At 45.3% G+C, this 21,367-nt stretch overlaps 1 protein-coding gene across 1 annotated transcript in view; it reads left to right on the plus strand.

The window, feature by feature from the left end:
- The window catches only part of ITIH5 (inter-alpha-trypsin inhibitor heavy chain 5), a 105,075-nt gene that overhangs the window by 59,295 nt on the left and 24,413 nt on the right, over window positions 1-21,367 (plus strand). The window contains exon 8 of the mRNA XM_004480071.5: window positions 19,078-19,246. Coding sequence (XP_004480128.2) covers window positions 19,078-19,246 — 169 coding nt within the window. The remainder of the gene's footprint in view (window positions 1-19,077; window positions 19,247-21,367) is intronic.

The raw sequence follows: 21,367 nt of genomic DNA on the forward strand, positions 1-21,367 counted from the left end.
TAGCTTAAGAACATGATTTTCTGGGGTCCATAGAGCTTCAAACCATCACAGATCACATGTGCAAAGGCATGAAAGGAAGAGAGAAAGTATATACAAGAAAAGCATCACTTAGTCCTTTAAATAAGGACTTAAAAATTTTGCTGAGGATGAAACATGGGCAGTTCTCTCAGTCAAATCCAATGTGTCATGTAGATGATGGAAAATAATTTTAGGGGAGGGAAGGAGCACAAAGTAGTCAGCAAAAGATTAATGATAGAGGTAGAACCAGAACTGGGACTTGACGATGGGACACAGTTTTGTTGGCAGAGTGAATTCTTGTTTGGAGAACAACATGAAGAAAGGCATGAAGCAAGAAAGGATATGTATTAGTCCAAAGGTTCTGGTGAAATTTTCCAGATAACTGGAAAACCTTCAGGATATGAACATTTGGAAAGGCAGGTAAATTGTAACAAGTCTTTTGAGTGCACAGCTGAGCTTTCTAGGGAACTAGAAAGCAAAGTGGTGAACAGCTGGGTGTAAGTGACAGTTCCTCAGAAGAGCTGCCAACTAGGGGCGTAGGTTTTCTCACCCCTGTGGGAACAGTAGATGAGAGCTTGGGGTCTCCAAGGTGGGGAGTAGAGCCTGAGAACCTGGCATGAAGCTGGTTCCTTTGAAGGACTACAGCCCTCAGTGTAGTAGGCTAGAAGAAAACTCCACCCACTGATATGGGAAAACAACATGGAAGTCTGTCCAATTCTGTATGGGGTTGGGTAGAAAAAATAAAGACTCCCCTTATGACTGTGGAACTCAAATAAAAGAGACTAGGAGACATATGGGTTGGTAGTCGAATTTGTATTACTGTATAATAAAGGAACTCCCTGATAATCTACCTATAAAGGGTTCTGGACCTGTGATAACTCCAAGGGGCCTGTTAGAAGCTTCTGGACAGAATGGCATGAGCTCAGTTTCACAGGATTCCCAAAGATAAAACTTCTCTGAGAAGGAGCTCACAGCCCAACATTTCAAAATACACAAGGAAACTATCCACCATGAGTAAAGGACAGACACCGTGCCTTTACACACACACACACACACAGAGTAGTTTTATTGAGGTATAATCCATATAGCATAAAATTCATCCATTTAGGTGAAAGCACATCATAGTGTTTGGAATTAGCAGCACTAATATGTGGGTATTGATAGTGGTTGAAAGGGAAAGTCTGAGGTCATGTATATCACTAGATGGAACACTGAAACATGAAACATGGGCCAGGATAGCATAGCATACCCTCTTGTGAAAAATGAGTATTCTTCATGGTGCATATGTAAGAATGTTTTTCTCTGAAATATAACAAATGTACATTGATGCTATAAGATGTTAATATCAGGGTGACATTTGGGCAAAAATACAACCAGGGCAAACTATGGAAAGTGGTGTATAGTGATAAGTTGATGGCCTTCAGTGTAAAGGATGGTAAAGAAAGAGGAAGGGAGGTGTTCTGGGTGGAAGAGATGATAGAGGGTGCTGCATAATTGTGTTTGGCTCAATCTATACCAAGTGTAGATACAGATGAGTTTTGGAGATGGAAATGGATAAGGAGTTATGTAGGGGAAAGATGGAGGGATTGAGAGGTGACTACTAAGGAGTAGGATTTTTTTTTTATTGCTTGCCCTTCCTCCTTCCCTCCTTCTCCCCTTCTTTCCCTACTTCCCTCCCTTCCTTCCTTGATGGAAGTGATGAAGGCCCAAATCTGTGATTTATACTGGGTGCCATTGATTACACACTTTAAATGGATTGTATGGTTTGTTAAAAACAGTAAAATTTATCTTAAAAAATTCACCCATTTAAAGTATACATTTCAATAGCATTCAGTATATTCAGAGTTGTGCAGCCATCATCACTATCTAATGCCAGAATATTTTCAGCAACCCCCACAAATAACCTGTACCTATTAGCTTCCCCCTCCCCTCAGCCTCTGGTAATTCTTTTTTTTTTTTTTTTTTTTTTTTTTTGAGAAGGAAAAATGGTTTATTGATGGCTGGCCGGACTCGGGAGCTTTCTGTTTGAATCCCGAGCCCCGAACAAGATTTTCAAACGTCTTTTATACAGAGAGGAAAGGCCAAATGGTCCCTTTGTTTCAGTTCTCAATAGGCTTCAATTAGCATATATATCTTCCACATCTTAGGTAAGCTTTTAGCATGGACTCCAGACATTCTAGATAAGCTTTTAGCATATTTGGTTTTTGCATTTCCCCTAAATACTTAAAGTTTATAGCCCTTGCATTGTTAAACTGTTTCCTGGGACTGGAGCCTGTTGCCATTGTTCCTAAGGGCAGGACTGCAGCCTCTTACCGTTCCACACCCACAGCCTTCAGCTTAGGTTATCTCTGAAGAGACAAAGAGCCTTCCACCCATAGCCCACATCATTCCCCCCTTTTGCCAAAGTTTAACTTGCTAAGCTTTGGCATAATTATTGTTGGAGCTATGAGGTGGATGGCTGTTTGTTGTTTTGATTGATTATTTATCAGTCTTTAGTACAGCATCCAGGACTGTTTTTAGAAGTTTAGAACTTTTCATTCTGGACAGCAGAATCTTGGGCAGGGGCCTCCTGCAGTTATTCTGCTGCCACTGGCACTCACGTGGATTTCCAGTCAGGTTCCAGATCCATCTATTACTTTTATTTTACTCTTAAAGAGTTTACACCTTTAATTTAAAAGGGGTGCTGAAGGGAGACGATCTCTTTTCTGTAACTGCTTCCTGCTGGCCACGGGCTGTAGTCATTGCCTAATAAGGTGTAAAACTCTTATTAATTTATTTTAACTGGAGGAAGATGGATCTGGCATTCTGTACGAAGTTGGATGAAGTTTTCATATGGTTAATAAGATGTTCACTCTGAAAGAAACAAACTTAATTAAAAATTTGGAATACCCGTTTTTAAAAGAGGACATTGGATTACAGAGGTAGACAAGGTTAGGTGCCTATAAAGATGGCACTCCTTCTTAAAAGCTGGTGGGAACAGCATATATATTCTTTTTTTTTTTTTTTAAGTTATTTATCTTTAGAGAAAAATTGCAACAGACACTTAGCTTTGTCTGAAGACACATTCCAAGCTGTTCAATGATTGGCACTCATTCGCTCTGTCAGATGCTCCTGGTCAACTGGCACTCCTTGGGCAATTGGCTTCACTCAGGATTAGAACACTAAGTTGGAAATTCTCTAGGTTTTCACCTGTGGAGTGATTAGAACTTCTTCCATGTTCGGAGTTCTTTTTCGTTCCCAGAATCTTTCTCTTCAGACCTTCCATTGCCCTCGATTTTTGTTGGGAAGATTCTGGTGGAGCCCACATTTTTTCTGGATTAAATTTAATCCAGGGGCGCCCAGATTTGGGGTTCACCCGAGTCCTCCCGGCTTCCTCGGGGATTTGGAAGGGGCAGCAAAATGCTACTGTCTCTGGCCTTCGTTTGTTGTCCCACCAGAGTCGCCAAAAATGTTGTAGAATTTGAGAGAAGTTCAATTATTTGAGTATAGAGAGGCCAGGACTCAGGAATGATTTTGAGAAGGAAAAATGGTTTATTGACGGCCAGCCAGACTCGGGAGCTTTCTGTTTGAATCCCGAGCCCTCTGGTAATTCTTAATCTACATTCTGTTTCTTTGGATTTGCCTCTTCTAGACATTTCATATAAATGGAATTATCCAATATGTGGCCTTTCATGATGTCTTCCTTCATCCTACATGTCATCTTCAAGGTTCGTCCATGTTGTGGCATGAATCTGAACTTCATTCCTTTTTATGGCCAAATAATATTTCATTGTATGAATATACCATGTATTTTTAGGGGTGACTCCACCAACATGAGGCAAGTGAACTTGCACAGAACTTCCACCACCAAGGCAGCTAAACCGAGAGTTGGGTGGTAGCTGTTTACATCAGGCTAAGGAGTACAGAATATATTCAGTGACCAATGGGGGAAAACAGAAGGAGGTGTACAGTTAGCATGGTGCTTTAGGAATATACTTTGTGGGCTGTGGGTAGGAAAACTAGGAAACAGAAACCACAAGAGACAGAGAGCTGGCTGGAATATTGACATGTGCCTCACAAGAGGGAACAAGCCCGAGTGATGACTGGGGATATGGGAGTAGAGAGAACAATGGGCCTTTTGGTTCAAGAAAAACCAATGTCTTAGCAATTAGCTGGATGTAGGGCTCTTAAGAAAGAACCTAAAGGTAGAAGTATGGAATTCTAGATGAAGAGCTGATTTGAAAGTGAAAAAATATGATATTTTAGAAGTAAATTAAGATTGAGATGATAAAGGCATCCCGATGGAAGTGCATATCACTTCAAGAGTAATGCACATCGAAAACTTGGGAGGGAAGACACATTTGGAGAGGTGAACTTGAAAAACAGCTCAACAGAAGTAACAGCTGAAGAATGGAGGAGATTCATTCAAGGACGGAGTCTAGCGAGACAGAGCAGAGGGCCCAAGGGAACAAATTTAGGGAGGAGGAGGAAGGAGTAGTGTACATGTGGTAAAGAATTCTAGAATAAATGGAGAGAAGTCCCATTGAGGGGATTCAGCTCAACAAAAAGCCCCTTCTAAGAATGAAAGTGGCTGCCCAACAGCGGGTCGTCTGCCTTGGGCGATGATGCTCCCCATCGATGGAGGTGTGGATGCCACTTTGGACAGCCACCTGCCAGGACCTCCAGATGCAATTCCTACATTGTGCCTAGAGGTTGGAGCACATGGCCAGCTTCATCCATCTGATGTATCCAGTGCTGGAGAAAGTGTGAGGAATATAGGAGTAGAGGCTGATGTTGCTAAGAATGTTCGGAGTTGTTAGGTATTGGGCCTGTGTCTTCAAGAGAGAGACAGGGATGGAAGAGGCAAAGTCTCCAGCAGGTTCTCAGGACGGTTGTGATTAGGATTTTTGTTTGGCAAACTCCTTTATTGTCTAACTCTGGCAAATGAACATCCGTGGGGACCAAGCTGTCCCCCCACTGGATAGACACTTGGCACTTGGCCTTCTTGTCCTCCAAGAACCTCCTTGGGCAGGCCCCTGTCTCTAAGGGCAGAAGGAGAGGAAACGCTCACCATCGCTGTTTTAGATGGTAACTTTCTTCGATTTTCTGAAACATCCAACTTTTGCTTGACATTTGTGGTCATAATGCAAGTCTCAGCCGTTTGACAAATGACCTCAATTGCTGAGCCTGCAAGAGTGGTTAGAAAGATGGATTAATAAGATTTGTGGGGATACAGGTAAGCTCAAAATAAAGAAAAAATTCAGTTAAAAACCCTTCCTCTGCTAGTAGCAAAATAACGGTGTAGTTAGCAGTGTCAGAGTCTGTGTGCGTGGTGGCTGTGTTGTGAATGAAACTTTGTTTTAAGTGATTAGAAATCTTTCCTAGCACACGTAGGTGTCTAATCCCCATGTGTTAAACAGGTGACATTGGAGCCAATTATTGGTCAATGTGATCTTTGTAAAGATTTATGCTATTTATGCTATTTCATGACTCTTTCACAATTACCATTTCATTAAAGTGGCGATTTCCACTGTGGTTGGCTGGATGCTATTTATAAATAACTGGATTGAAAGAGTGGAAATTTGGCCAGTATTATTGGTTATTATTGAAGAATGCACTCAAGCATTAGGGATAGTTCAACCAAAACTTTTCTTTCTTGGCCCACATAAGGTTATCTGAAATCAGCCATTATTTCATACTTGAATTTGGGCAGCAGCCTTTTGCTTGGGCTTCTCCATAAAATAAAAAAAGGCAATATTGAAAGGGGAGCTGAAGAGGTGCGCCCAGCTCTGGGCATGAAGCAAAGAAAAAAAATAGGCTACAGGCTTCTCAGAGCAGTGGTTTTCCAAGTGTGGTCCCCATCGAGGAGCATCAGCATCAGCCGGGATGAAAGCCAGATTCTCAGGACCACCCAGAGTCACAGAGTCAGAAACGTGGGCTGGGGGCTTCCACGAGGCTGAGGCAGGCTAAAGTTGGAGAACCATTGTCTTAGAGGAAAGAGAACCAAGTTCAGGAACTGCAGCAAAGCAATAGGCCTCTGTGAGTAAACGCCCTACAGTGTGCTCCTGAGAAAGGCCAGCAGGGCCAAGTGGACAAGACGCAATCCAAGACTGATCTCGAGGCTGGTTTGCTGCAGCCTGTGTACTCAAAGGTAACAAGAAGAGAGTCAGGACTCTTTGGGGAATGTGTGGACTAAACGAAAATACCTAAAAGAAAGCAGAACGAGAAGGTTGGGGTCAGAGATATTAAGATTATTCATGCTCCTCCATCCAGTCCACCAGCTCAGATTCCAGAGACGTTCTGCTATTCTGAAACCCCAGCCAATGTACCTCCTTTATTATAGATCAAAGCTTTGTTTTGCTGCCTGTTTTGCTTTCCCTCCCCAGGTAATTGAGCTAAACAATGTAGGAAGAGATGTACGGTTTCAATGAGTCCACGTATCTCAAGAACCTCTGCCTTCTCTCTTGTAGCCCCTTTAGATCCCCAGAACCAAAGTGATCTAGTGTAAACAAGGAAGACGAGGAAAAGTTATAACCAGAGGATCCTCTCCATGCCCCAACAATTAGGTTCCTGTCATCCTCTTGCAATGAAGGTGTCTCACTTTCCAGTTTCATGGTGTCTTAAGAGTATAGGCAGATGGAAGGAGACACAGACATATCATCAACTCTCCCTGCTGTATGGTGGAGGGAACTCTACTTCCTCTAAATATTTCCTTGTAGACACAGTCTACATTTGTGGCTGTGTTTATTTCTTTTACAATTGTTCTACTACTTTACATTTCAGCATGGGTTTTCCACAGCCTTCCCATATCTTTCTGTGTTTTATGTTCTTGATATTTGTCAAGGCACATCCCTGAGAGTATTCAGTGAGTGGGATAGGATGGACTGAAGCCAGGAAAGTAGGAATCACAAGAACACAAGTTGAATGGGTCAAAGGGCAGCCAGAGAGTCAGAAACTAAAATACTCCCTTGACTGAAACAGCCAGGACTCCAGAATCCAAACATGCAGTTGTATGATATAAACTTCAGAATATAGACCAGGCATCGGGGACCAAAATTCAATCACGTTAGTCAGTAAAAGGGTCAGAACAATAGACAAAGGACACCAGTTACAAAGGAGAGCCACAAACCGAGGTGAATTTCTTTTGTTCAACATCCTCTTCCTGTTCTAACAGGAAGCAATAGTGGAGGTCACCATGTGGAACACGAGGTGGTAAGGCTGTGCTCTCAGCTTCAGTGAGACATATGGACTTGACCATTAGGGTAAATCCTGGGAAGTTACTAGTCTTCCACATGAGGAGAAGTGAGAAAAAACCAAACCAAAACAAAAAAACAGCACATTAGTTTAGGCCTTGAGTTATGTACACTAGTATGAAAAATGGGTATGCCTAACATCACAAAGAATTAAAGAAATATTACTGGCAAAGTATTGTAAACTTTTAAGAAAAATGTTGCACAGAGATACTCTTAGGTAAGTGATATGTTTGTCAAAACAAAGTCAAAACATTAGATGATGAAGATTAACATTAGCCAGAGGATTAAGATGAAAGCGTGCTTGCTGCTTAAGTTACAATGTTATTAAACACAAGAACTTGTGCAATTTGTAAGTTTGCATTGCAAAAAAAAGTTCTAATACCTAAACCTATCCAGACATTCTTTTTTAAAGTTAAGGCTGAATTTAGCCAGAATTTAGTTTTTAATATAATCATTCTATTAAATATTTTAGTACCAGTCGTGACATAATATTGGTTTCTAGCACCCAATAAAAGGGTGCTTTTTATTGTGCTATAAAGAAATAACCATTTTGCATATTTACACAGGTTGGTTAAACATATGTGTAAATAGGTAATAGAATCAGAGTTGCAGCATTGCCTAGCATAGTATGGCATTGAAAGAGCATTTGAAATGCAAATTCAAGCATTAAATAAAATTATAATAAGGAGCGGATGTGGCTCAAGCTCCACATGGGAGGTCCTGGGTTCCATTCCGGTGCCTCCTGAAAAAGCAAACAGCAAACAACAAGCAAAACAAACAAACGAACAAAAACCAATTCAGGGGAGCTGATGTGGCTCAGTGGCTGAGCACCAGCTTCCCACATACAAGGTCCCAGGTTCAATCCCTGGCCCCCGGTACCTCAAAAAAAGTTATAGTAGTTCAAAATTGTATATATATTCTGAAATATGGGAGCACTATGATTTTGCTCAATTTAATAAATATGGTTTTTCATAATATTGTGGACACAAATGTAGAGACCAAAGAAACATTGTTTTCTACATTTGCTTCTAAGTGAAATTTCAAGTTATTAGTTAGCCATCACTAAACAGCTTTACATGATGACTTCTATTTCAAATTTTCTATTTATATAAAGTAAGGTTTTTTTTTTGTTTCTGGTGTTTCTCCAGAAAGAACATGTTGGCCAGTGGAAAAATAGTTTTAGCTCCTTTCAACAAGATTCCACAGATTTGACAGAGATACTGTTTTGGGATACTTTATGTTATTATATTATATTATAGTTTTAACATACAATATGTAATTTGATTTGTTTCATGGGACTTGGATGGCAGAGGGGCAGCAAGAGGGAAAGGGTGTTGCATGATCGTTGATTTCCTTTATAGGTTTCCACAGCCTCTTGAAGTGTACTTATATTACAGTCAGTGGAATAACATTATTTTCCAATGTTTTGGTTTCTTCTCTGATGTTAGGTTTCTTTTAAAAAGAGTGTAACAATGATATCGGCATGGGTATGTTACAGAGAAATGGTCTCTCTCATTCAATTTCTTTGCTTGTTTAAAAAAGTTCTGATTGCTTGGTGTGCAGGCAAGAGAAGATTTCCGAAAACTTTCCTTGAAATCTTGGAAAGGCCTGTAGAGTGTCAATATAAGGTGATGTTTCTTTTAATAGGATAAATTTTGGTGTTTTTTCAAGACCCCACTGAAGCATGTTTGATACCTATGGGCTGGCGACCTCTGCTGGCAAAGCTTGGCTCTTCTAGTCTTAGCTATGAAGCTGATCCTGACGTGGACGGGGCGTCGTGGATGCCGCATGACATGTAGGGAAGGGTGGCAGGAGAGAACAGATGCCCGGGGCGGTGGTTGTCTCCATTCTCCTCGCTGCAGACAGGCTATTCAAGATGGCAGTGGGGATCTGCTCTTGCAAGCTTTGATGGAACCACAGACCGTTCATATCTGTCCCTCCAAGTGGAATGACTACAGAGCCATTTTGCCATCCAAGAGCAGGACATCTGGGGCTTTGAGGACTTCCCACCTGTTGGCATCGGGGACTAAAAGAGGACAATGTCAATGTGCCCCACCTTGGTGCCCAGTATCTCTGCCCCCCTCCAAAAGGTTGAAGGAGGACCTGTAACCAAGATTTCTATTGGGCAAATTCCATTTTCTAATATTTTCTCTAAGAAACCTAGGGTTGTTCCAGGGTATGTATTTGTTGATCTCAATTCTCTTCCCTTCTTCCGTTTAGGAGGACTTATATTTTTGCTGTGTTATTTTTAATTGTTCAGCATAGAAGATTTCTTTCTTGGGCTCATTTGAAAAGCATGTGGACCGATGAAGGAAAATGTAACTCCTTGGTAGGCGTTTTAGAATGAGGCAAGTGGTAGGACTGCTTAGGAGAACAGGACTATCACTGTGCTGACAATATGGAAATGGCTAATACTTAACTTTTGAACTTGGATTTCATCTATGATGTCATGGACTCTCCTTGTCTTTATGCCCCAAAACCTTGGGCTTGTGGCACAAAAGCCTTTTGTGTCAGAGTTTGTCCCTATCTAGACTGGTCTGATGCGGACACAGAAATGTTTGAGAGAATCTACGCCCAGGGGTATCCCAGGAAGTAGTGGGCAGGCAGCAGGTGTTTTCGTGGGCTCCACCAAGGTCTCGCTCTTCTGCTTGCTGAAATTTTTAGTTGCAGTTCACAACGTGCGGTGCCTACCCCTTTGAGGGCCATGCCAAGAGCCTGCAGCTGCAAAGGCTCTGTTTTGTAACAGGGTCAAGGGGTGAGAAGGAAACGGAAGGTTCTGAATCTTGCGCCTAGTGCAGCTTAAGGCAGGGGACAAAGAGCACAAGTGCCCCAAAGAAGGGGCTCTTGGGGAAGAATGGAGGCGGGGGGCCCAGCTCTCCAGGACCCCGCTCTGCTCCTCTGTGCACACCCCATTCGAGGAAACAATCTTTTTCTTTCCTGAAGATTCAGCAGGACAAGAGGGACCATTGCCAACCATATTGTGAGGGTGGAGAAGCTAAAAGGGTGGAGAGTTCAGTTTCTTTATTTCTATCCTGCTGTTGTCCCTGAAAGAATTTGAATAGACAAAACTTAAAAGATGCACTTAATAATAAGCCTAAGGCAGCACTAACACATTGTTTTTAAAGAAAATACCTTTTTTTTTTAACCCCAACAAAGTACATTTAAGAAGAGGAATTCCTCTCCATGAAATAGTTTAAAGCAAAGAGCAATCCCCATCCTTTGTGATTCTAAATCGCTAGAATTAGAAGGAATCTCATCCTGACTCCAGACCAGCGCACTTCTTCAGTGCTGGAGTCGCAGGAAAGGTGTCCTCTCCCTTTCTTAGTGCTCTTTGGGTACCTTTTCAACTTCCTTCAGTACAGGCACATTCCGAGCTCGTTTCAGATCTTTCCTGAAGATGGGCTATGCTCCAGGGTCTGTGGGATCCCCTCTGGCAGCTCCAGGAAGCCCCTGGGTGCACATCCTCCCGGCCTTGGTATTTTCAGGACCTGGCACCTACCCCACACCGAAGCCCAGTAGCCTCTTGCTAGCTGACCCCGTTAAGAAGCCTCTGCTCCTCCTTAGCTGGGCTTAAATGGTCCATCCATTTCTTTCCCTTGGCCCGGGGGCGTGGTTCTCTTGGCCCTTCACGACTGCCCCCCACCCCAACACTCGCTCACTCCTCTCCCGCTGACTTCCTGCTGGGAGTTGGACGAGGTGGCCTGAGCCCCTCCATTCTTTTGTTTTTACCCCCAAATAAGCCCTTGTCCTTGTCCCTAGCCACCCAGGTGAATGAGGAGGATGCCTGGCTGGAAGGTATCCTTGGGGCCTCCAGGAGCCATTCAACCCTCCTCACCAATCAGCCCCATCCCCACTCCCGTTCCGTCATTCTCCATGGCAACGCCACGCAGTGTGGAAAATGATAAATGTCTATTTTTAAAAGCCCTCCAAGGAAGACATTTTGACATTTCCTTTGGTCACTTAACAATCTAGTTTCAGAGCATCATTACCCCAGCTAGTGTGTTTTGGGGTTACTTGTCTGTAGACCCTGTTTCCATTATGTCAGACCATAGTTGGAGCTTAGGGGGAAAGGGGAGACCTGCTAGGACTGTGGCACCCGGGGATCCAGGGTCTTCACATTTGATTCAGCTTCCTCGGGAAGGGCATTGTGGGAGCAGGTACTGAGCAGCTTTGCCCTTCTTAGTTAGGATCATATAACCTCGGGTTTGGGGAGGACCTCAGGGGGTCCAGCCCACCCTCTCCTCTGATGCTCTGCTGCCTTCAGGGTAGTTCAGGTCTTCTGAGGGGCATGGATCACCTTCTCTGCCCTCTGGGCTTCCTCTGATATTTCTGGAATGTGAAATGTTCTTCCCTGGCCTGCACTCTTGGGAAAGAGTCTGGCTAGCTTTAGCATGGAGACACGGTGTGCAGACATCTCGGGGTAAGCCCTCTACCTGCCAGCTCACTCTTTGTTTCTTACCTGCAGGTCATCCTTTTGGGCGTTATCTGCCTTAGGTTCTCAGAAGGTTCTCATATGAACTCACCTTTAGCCTCTTGTGGACGCGCACCTTCCTCTGTGCTCTTTAGCTCTCCGCAGAAGGCAGTTCCCGGGCTCAGCAGCCTATCTAAGGAGAAGGGAAGAGCAAGCCAAGGGTTACTGGCCAGTGGGGGCTGGGGGGCAGCTTCTGCTCGGGCGCTCTGGAATGAGGGGTGGGAAACCATCCAAAAGGTCCTCAGGCAACTGGAAACACAGCCGGGGAGCCCGCCGGCGGGGAGGAGACCTTGCAGCTGTGGCCTTACAAGGTCATAGGAATCTGGAGTTGCTGAGCCAAGGGGTGGGAGGGCGGTAAGGCTCAAACAACTATTCCTCCAGCAGCATATCCATCCCGATGGGGGCAAGAATCAGCAAAGGAGGCAGGCCGGCTCGTCTCGGAGGGCCTGAGCGAACTATTTGAGGATCCCTGAGGATGCCAGCAGCTAAGCACGCGGCCGCTTTGACAAGGCCTCCCCCAGCCTGCGCCCCTGGAGCTGGCCGTTTCTGAGCTCCAGAGGAGAGCAAGGCACAGATTTTCAAATGCAGCCCTTGGAGAATCGGGCTCCCAAGGGTGAGCCTTGAGCTGCATGTCTGGGGTGAAGGCTAGGGACCCACGGGTCCTGAGTGGTGGGAAGGGTGAAGAGTCAGGGTGTTGCCAGCTCCCTGCTAATGCCGTAAACATCCCTGCTTCAGGCTCCCCACCCACATCTGCTTATTGTTATTATCAGATGTATTTATTATTATTTTAGCATTATCTGCCAGCCAGCCTTTGTTTCCTACCTGCAATCATCCTTTTCAGTATTATCTGTCTTAGGTTCTCGAGGAAGATTCTCCCCTCCTTTGCGTGCACGCAGCGGAATTCCTTGCACCCATCTCCCATACTCTCCCTCTCCCTTTCTCCTTCCCTACTAATTCAACAGATGTGTGTTCAAAGTCTACAGTGTGCAAAAGGGCAAGGGGCAGCTGCTTTAAGGAGCCGCCTTCCAGTGTGACACTTCCTTCACCTTTCATTTACTCAGAAAACATTTCTCAGGGATCTATTAGGGGTCGGGCACGTCTGGATATTAATAAAGAGGGCTAAACAAAATAGAAAATGTCCCTGTACTCGGAAGCTTGGGATTGAGCAGGGCAGAGAAGTCAACTAACAAATACACAATTACATGCTCTTAAGCGTCAAGAAGGAAAAGGACAAGGGAACACACGCGAGAGAATGGTGGGATGGGGGCGAGTGGGCAGGGGAGGGCTCTCTGACATGAAAAGATAAGAAGGGGCCAGCAATAGTGAAGTCCACAGAGAGGAGCCTGGCATGCCAAGCAAACCGCAAGTGCAAAGGTCCTGAGACGGGAAAGGGCTTGGACAAACAGCAATAACACCATGCTGGTACATTTACCTTCAACAAGGCAAATGCCCAGAATAGCTGTGCATATCCAGTGCTGCAGGGATAGTGTCACCAAGGCATGGACGCGTAGTTTAAGGATAGAAGAGAGGGAGAGGGTGGGCGGGGGCAGTTAGCATGGCAGCACGACGTCATGAAAAAGCACAGTATGTCTGGGAAAGCTGGGTGGATGGGGAATTGAACCTTAGAGTCTCTGGTGGTTTGGAGCTCTGTACCCCAGAAAAGCAAGTTCACAAACCTGATCCCAGCCTGCGGGAGTGGCCCCTTGTAATGATGTGGGCTATGGGTGGGAGGCTGTTCGCCCCTTCGTAGATACCCTAAGCTGTCTGTGTCCTGACCTGTGGGTGTGGGACAGTGAGAGGCGGCAGTCCTGCCCTTGGTGACCATGGCAACGACTCCAGTCCCGGGAAACAGTTTGGCAGTGCAAACTCTATAAACTTTAAAGATTCAGGGAAAATGCAAACCAAATGTGCAAAAGCTTATCTAGAATGTATGAAGTCCATGCTGAAAGCTGACCTAGGATGTGGAAGATACATGCTAATCAAGCCTATTGAGCACTGAAACAAAGAACCATTTAGCCCTTCCTCTGTATAAAAGGAACTCAAAGATCTCGGAATGAGAAGCTCCAAGCCAGGCTGGTCGTAAATAAATCAGAGGCCCTTTTGATGAGGTTCCTTCATATAAGGTGTGGCCCAGGATGGGTCTTGAGCCTGTCCTTGAAGGCCTTATTGGGAAGGTCACAGAGAGGAAGCACCATAGAGGGAGCGGCCAGAAGCCGAAAGTCAGTGGAACCCAGAAAAGGGGAGGCCAGGAGAAGCCCCAAGTGCACGGCCACATGACAGAGGAGCCCAGGACCCAGGATGGCCAGCAGCCAGCCCCAGAGCACCAGTCTCCAGGAGGAAAGCAGTGCACTGACGACGCCTTGGTGTGGGCGTCTTACTGTGAGCCAGTAAGTTCCCGTTGTCTAAGTCATCCCATTGCATGGCATTTGCCTCAGCAACGAGGAAATGAAAACAGTTTACAGTGGAGATGGGAACAGCAGGAAATAAACAAGAAAGATGGATTGGGAGCTCTTTGCCACGCCAAGTGGGTGTCTGGGAATTTACCCTAAGGAGATAGTCATGGGTACAGAGGTTTGTGAATGATGAGCTTCGTAGCAGTACTATTTAAATATTCAAAATATTCAAGGATGGCGTAGGCTTACGGTAGAATGGGGGCTGCCATTAAAATGGAGCAACATAAACTATCCCTTGACGTGAATGCTGTTTGAGAGGTGGATGGGCAGCCTGAGAAAAATGCCCTGTCACTCTCGCACAAGGTCTGGCGAGAAGAGGGCATCGGCACGTCAGAGGAGGAGGTCAGGCAGGTGCCAGGGAAGCCCGAGGCTGGAAGTTTCAGGAAGGAGGGTGTTTCAGTTTCCTTGGCTGCTCGAGCACATGCCAGGCAGTGAGTTGGCTTAGACTATGAGAATTTCTTGGCTCGCAGTTTTGAGGCTAGGCAAATTCCCAATTAAGGCATCATCGAGGCGATGCTTTCTTCCCCAAAACTGCTGTTCTGGGGCTGGCCGCTGGGTTTCCCAGGCACCCTGCAGTGCACTTGGCGGCCTCTCCTGAATGCTCCCTTCTCCTCTGAGTTTTGTTGACCTTCATCTCTTGCTTCCGTGGCTTTCCCTCTCTCTGTCTGAATTTTCTTCTGCTTATAAAGAACTCCGGCGCTAGGATTAAGTCCTATCTTGTCCAAGGTGGGCCACCCCTTAGTGAAGTAACCTCATGAAAAGTCCTGCTTACAGTGGGCTCACACCCACAGAAATGGGTGAAGTTTAAGTACATGGCTTGTTGTTTTTTTTTGGGAGGGTTGGATACATACCTCTAGATCACCATAGAAGGAATGGGAGAAATTGCCCTAATGCATTGTTGGTGGGAATGTAAAATGATGCAGCTTCTGTGGGAGGCAGTTTGGCAGTTACGCAGAATTACCATATGACCTGATGATGTCACGTCTAGGTATATAGCCAAAAGGATCAAAAGCAGGGGCTCAAATAGATACTTGTACACAAATGTTCATAGCAAAATTACTCCTAATAGCCAGAGGGTAGAAGCAACCCAGATTGGAATGGTTAAACAAAATGCGGTACATGCAGACAATGGAATATTACTTAGCCGTCAAAAGGAATAAAGTGCTAATCCGTGCTACAACATGGAAAACTTTGAAGACATCATGTTGAGCGCAATAAGCGAGACAGAAAGTACAGATATTGTATGATGTCACTTAGATGAAATAACTAGAACAAGCAAAATCATGATCAGAAAGCAGATTAGGAATTATTAGGGCTGGGGTGAGGGTTGGGGAATTATTGCTTGATGGGTGCAGTTTCTTTCTGGGGTTATGGAAAGTTTTGGTGATGGATGGTGGTGATGGGGGCACAACACCGTCAGTGCAATTAACAGCACGGAATTGTAGGCTTGAAAGTGGGTAGCAATTTTTTTCATCTTGCCTATAAGTTACCACAACAGAACTTTTAAAAAGAAGGGGAGAATGGCTGTCTTGGTGAAACATACTTGAAAATGTCTTCTGGATAAGGCTGACACATTTCGGGTGTGGATTCTGTTTATTTTTTTGCAAGACACAGACCCATTTCCTAGGAGGCAGGAGGCGGGGTTGGGAGAGGACAGGAACTTCTGCTGCCAGTGAGTACGTCCTCTGCAAAACCCAAGTATGATGGGAAGGGAGGAGAAAAGGCCCAGAGCCAGGAGGAGGGAGAAAGCAGCAGGAGGAGGGTTTGCTAGACCCAAGAAGGGAGATGAGCAGGTCCGCTGCCGAGCTGTCTTCCCGGGAGCACTGGGTGGGGGCGGGGGTGGTGGGAGCACAGTCCTTTGTAGGGTGAGAAGATGAATTTCATGAAATCTGCCTCCCGTTCGTGTTCCCCCCGGTGGAGGCGGAATTCAGGCAGTGCTTTCCAGGAGGAAGCTGTAGGAGATGAAGCCATTTGCTGCTGCCAGAAAGGCAGTGGAAGAGACCAATGGAGCCCAGCCATGTGCAGGGACCTGGAAGGAATCCCAGACCGAGCTTCACATGAGGGTTCTAACTCAGAGTGCTCCCAGCCCCGGCGCCTTGGGGCTGCAGATTTCAATGATTGTTGGTATAAGTGCTGACATTCTGGGTTCTAATCCAGCCTCCCATGGGGCATGCAAGGTTTAAGCCTTCTAGGCTTCACCTGTATCATGGAAATATTAATACTTTGCCCCAGGTGGGTGGTAAGGGTTAAATAAGTCCAGCACCTCAATATATAAAAAGCACTAGCAGGTAGCATGAAATGAAGAGAGGAGAAAGCTCTCAGGAAATGCTTGCACTGACATCATTGCCATCATCATCAGTATGCGTTTTTTTAAAAAGATTTATTTATTTACCCCTTCCCCCCACACACACCTTGTCTGCTCTCTGTGTCCATTCGCTGTGTGTTCTTCTGTGTCTGCTTGTCTTCTCTTTAGGTGGCACCAAGAACCGATCCTGGGACCTTCTGGAGTAGGAGAGAGGTGCTCAATCTCTTGTGCCACCTCAGCTCCCTGGTCTGCTGTGTCTTTCATTGTCTCTCCTTGGTGTCCTCTTTTTTTTTTTTTTGCGTCATCATGCTGCACCAGCTTTCTGCACAGGCCAGCTTGCTGTGCCAGCCAGCACTCCTGCGCGGGCCAGCTCACCACACAGGCCAGCTTGCCTTCCCCAGGAGGCCCCAGGAATTGAACCCTGGACTTCCCATATGGTAGACGGGAGCCCAATCACTTGAGCCACATCTACTTTCCATCGTCATGTTTTTAACGCTGGTATTAAACTCCACTGCTTTTCCAACCCCAAAACGGTGGTAGGTTGAGGTACAACTGCTGTTATTTTAGGGAGGATCACCCAGAGAATGTTGGGTGGAGCTTGGCTCAGGCTAGAAATTCTTACTTTACTAAACTGCACAGTAAAAGATTTAACATTTGGATTTACAAGTAGGCACATCCAGAATGGTTTTCTAAAGTGGATTTTGAGTTGCCTGTGAAATTCAAGGGCTGCTTGATGGGACAGTGGAGTAAGTAGTTGGATACAGGATTGAAACGTGAGACAAAGCCATGAGGAAGAAGGAAAATTCAAAATGGGCAAAAATCAAAAGGTAGTGGTTACTTCACACTGGTGGAGAGCTAGAAGGTGTGGAGTGAAAAGTGGGATAATCTCCAAATCTGGGGTGTAAGGCAAAGGCAGTTAGTCGTAACATTTGGAAAATAAACCCACGACGTATTTTCAGAGTAATCATATAACTCCTTAACAGAACCTCACTGTGGATGTCACTTCTCTATGCTGTCCTATTTCCCCTAAATTCTGCTGCCTCTCACTCCTGGCAAATAATCCCCAGCCCGTGTGTCACGTTTCCTCTGTGTCTGGAACTGTTCTGAGCACTTGTTGTATACTAACCAGTTGCTTCTTTACGACAACTTGATCAGTAGGTCCGAGTGTAGATCCCGACTTCACAGATGTGCTAGCTGAGGCTCGGGAGGTGAGGAGCTTGCCCAGGGCCACACGTGTAAGATCAGGGACGTGATGACGTCGTGTGCACACCCAGACATGCAGCTCTGAAGGCTGAACTCTTAGCACTGGAAGGAAGGTGCCAGGTGTAATCATGAGGGCAATGTCAGGAGAGTCCATGGACCCATAGGCGCAATTGTTATCTAAATATCTAGCAACATTGGGGAGCGGATGTGGCTCCGTAGTTGAGCACCTGCTTCCCACATGGGAGGTCCCAGGTTCGGTTCCTGGTGCCTCCTAAAAACACAAACACAAACCACAAGCAAACAAATGAAAAAACCGAATGCCGATTTCCCACATACGAGGTCCCAGGTTCAATCCCATCCCCTAATATCTCAAAAAAAAAAAATGTTTAGAGAGGATTTGGTGCTTTCCTGTGATAAGTGGTGGTTATATTAGAAGCTCTCTCTAGGCCCCAGGAGTTTTTCTATTCTCGGTTTCATGTGGTTTCCTTCTTTCCACAGGATGTGTCTTCCTTAAATACACACCTTTCCTCCAGTCCGCATCCCCTGAGCTCACCTGTATCACCTCTTGGCTTTGCTCAAATGTGCTGACTTTTTTGCTTCTTTCCATAATGACCTTATTCCTTTTTCAAGCCATCCAATTCCTTTACGCCTCAAACTCAAATTCCTCTTTTTTGGCAAGGCTGTCTCATGTCATCTCAAAGTCATCTTGTTCTCTTTTTAAATTCCTCTGCTATTTATCATTTGTGTCTTTAATTCTGGGGTTCACTAACTGTTCATTCCTTCATTCACTCACTGACCTTGGGTCTAGCACCTCCTGTATGTCTGGAATTCTGCCTTGCCTTGGGTGATAGGAAGGTGAGTGAGGCCTGCCTACAGAGAGCTTACAATCTGTTCAGGAGAAGAGATGAAAACAAATCACCAATCTGTTAAGGAGAAGAGATGAAAACAAATCACCACTGCCATGCGACACGTACTTGATGAGAGTACTGAGGACAGAGCCAGCCTAACGGAGGGAATGAGCAGGTGCCAGTAAGAAAAAGTTTCCAATAGAGATGACAGCACATGTCACTGAGTCTTGAGTGGATTGAAGGTTGCCAGGTACAAAACGGGGTGAGCCGTGGGGAAGATACCCCAAGTCAAGAGCACAGAGCCCAAGGCGACACAGAGGCCCGGCCCCGGAGGCTGGAGTAGGACGTGCCGTTTTGTGTATTAAACACACCCTTATGTCCTGTGTACAGTTGTAACATATTTTTGCTGCCTTTTCAGCTGGGTGACAAGTTCCTTGGGGTTTGGCCAAGTGTCTTTGAACCCTGAGATTTTCCCTGGTGTTCTGGTTTCGAGCCATGTGGACTCCGGCGACTGGATGTGACTCGTGTTGCTTCTGTGTTTGTCTAGACCAAGGAGGCTCTCTTCACTATTCTCCACGACCTCCGACCCCAGGATCGTTTCAACATCATTGGATTTTCCAACCAAGTCAAGGTGTGGAAGGACCACTTGGTGTCGGTTACTCCCAGGAGCGTCAGGGACGGCAAAGTCTACATCCACCACATGTCGCCCACTGGAGGTAAAAACGGGGCCTTGCCGCCACCTGCTCTGAGGTTATAGTGAGTGTATGGCCGGTTTCCCACCAAGAGATGAGGATGGGAGAGCTGGCGCTGAAGACAGGAGAGGAGGTCACCGGGGAGCGCTTTTCCAGAAGCTTGCGTTTCTCTGGATCCCAAATCTGTCAATTCTCCTGTTCCGGTTCCCAAACAAAGATGGTCAAATAAGTTATGAGGGGCCTTACCCGATAAGAGTTGGGAGACAGTCCTGGTTTTATCTCATGGGTCCCGAACAGTGAAGCTGTTTTTTAAATTGTTTTTGGGGGGGAGAATTAAAGCCAGATGGACACTCTACTGTTTTATGTGTGTGGGTCTCACCGCCTTAGGAAGCAGCAGATGGACCTGGCCTACTAAACAGTTAGTCATCGTGGCAGGAATACGACCGCGTTGGTAAAGCAGGAACCCCAGGCAGGCTGAGAAGGCTGTGGGTGTAAAATGATGGAGCAGATACTGGGTGTGGAACGCAGAATGCTCAAAGAGGGAGAGGGACAGGTGGTAAAGAAGTCTAAGAAGGTGAGAGCATCAGGACAGTATGTTTCCCAGCTGTACTAGACGTAAGTTCCTTCCACACTGGGACTGGCTCTTAACGTCCCTGTCATTTCCATCACGACTGCAGTGGACACATAAGAAGTGCTACTATAGGAACGTTTAGCAGAACTGAAGTTCCGTTCCTCCCTCCCCCTCCCCTCCTTCTGCAAGGCCCTTTACAGAGCCACCACCTCTGGAGTTGTTGTCTCAGTTAAGTCCTGTTTTGGTTATCTGGAAGCACTTAGAACAGTCTTCTTCCAGCTGGGATTTTTCATCTTGAAACTATTCATTATTTAATACCCAAGACAAAGCCCTTGATTGCCCAAATAACTTCATTTGGACTTTGATTTTGCTTGGGCGGTACTTTGATTTCCAATGGGATTTCTACCAGACTCCAATATAATATGTTTTAGCAACCTTCCTACTGGTTTAAGAAAGAAGTAAAAGATGAAATATTGTAGTGATGAGCTCTGGCAATAAGTTGACAACAATGTAAAGTCCTTGGGGGAAGAGATTCTTCTACATCTCTCTATACCTTTTAATTCCTAGCACAGTCACAGCTCCTGATAGATAGTTAGTGCCCAGCGAGCATTTGGCAAATTGAATTTAATTATGCTGTTTACCATTATAATGGTTTGTGTATGTGTGTGTAGAGGATAAAGAGCTATAGAAAAGAGCCAATAGGTATTATGCTCCTTTTGGGATCTAAACCTTAGAAACCTTATCAGTTTCCTTTTGTTCTTCTCAGTGCTCATTGACCCAACCTCCTCTGGTGAATAGAAGATTAATTTGGTCCTTTCTAAGCAAAGTAACCTTGTGATCGGGTGCAGATGCCAAAGACAGACTGCCTGGATTTGAATCCACCTCTGCCGTTGCCTAGTCATTGAACTGTTGGAAACGTCCCCAGGCATTACCCTGAAGTACTGTCTAGTGTTCCTAAGAAGGTGTGATGTGCCTTAGGGAGGAAATACCTGCTTTAGAAGAAAATGTGGCATTGGTGTGGAGAAGGTGGCCATGGTGGCTGCTGGGTGTGGGGAATGGGAGGAAGAGATGAGATGTGGAGGCATTTTTGGGATTTGGAGCTGTCCTGGGTGGTGCTGCAGGGACAGTTACCAGACATTGCATGTCCTCCCATGGCCCACTGGGTGGACTGTGGGAGAGTGTGGGCTATGATGTGGACCACTGACCATGAGGTGCAGCGGTGCTCAGAGATATGTTCACCAAATGCAATGAATGTCTCATGATGATGGAGGAGAATGTTGCTATGGGGGGAGGAGTGGGGTGAGGGAGGTGGGGGATATATGGGGACCTCATATTTTTTGAATGTAATATTAAAAAAAATGAATAAAAACAAAAAATAAAAATAAAATAGATGAGCTTCAGCCATCCAGGGCTGCGTTATAGTGCTGTTTGCTGCGAGTTTGATGTTAATGTATCAACGGTATATATCAGATAAGATGTCTTTATCAGAAACACACATAAAACAAGGTTGTGTATTAAACGGTTGACAAAAATGGTGTGATCAGAGGCGTTTCCGGTACTTAACCAGTTATTTC

The sequence above is a fragment of the Dasypus novemcinctus genome, chromosome 20 (assembly GCF_030445035.2).
Source record: "Dasypus novemcinctus isolate mDasNov1 chromosome 20, mDasNov1.1.hap2, whole genome shotgun sequence".
NCBI lineage: Eukaryota > Metazoa > Chordata > Mammalia > Cingulata > Dasypodidae > Dasypus > Dasypus novemcinctus.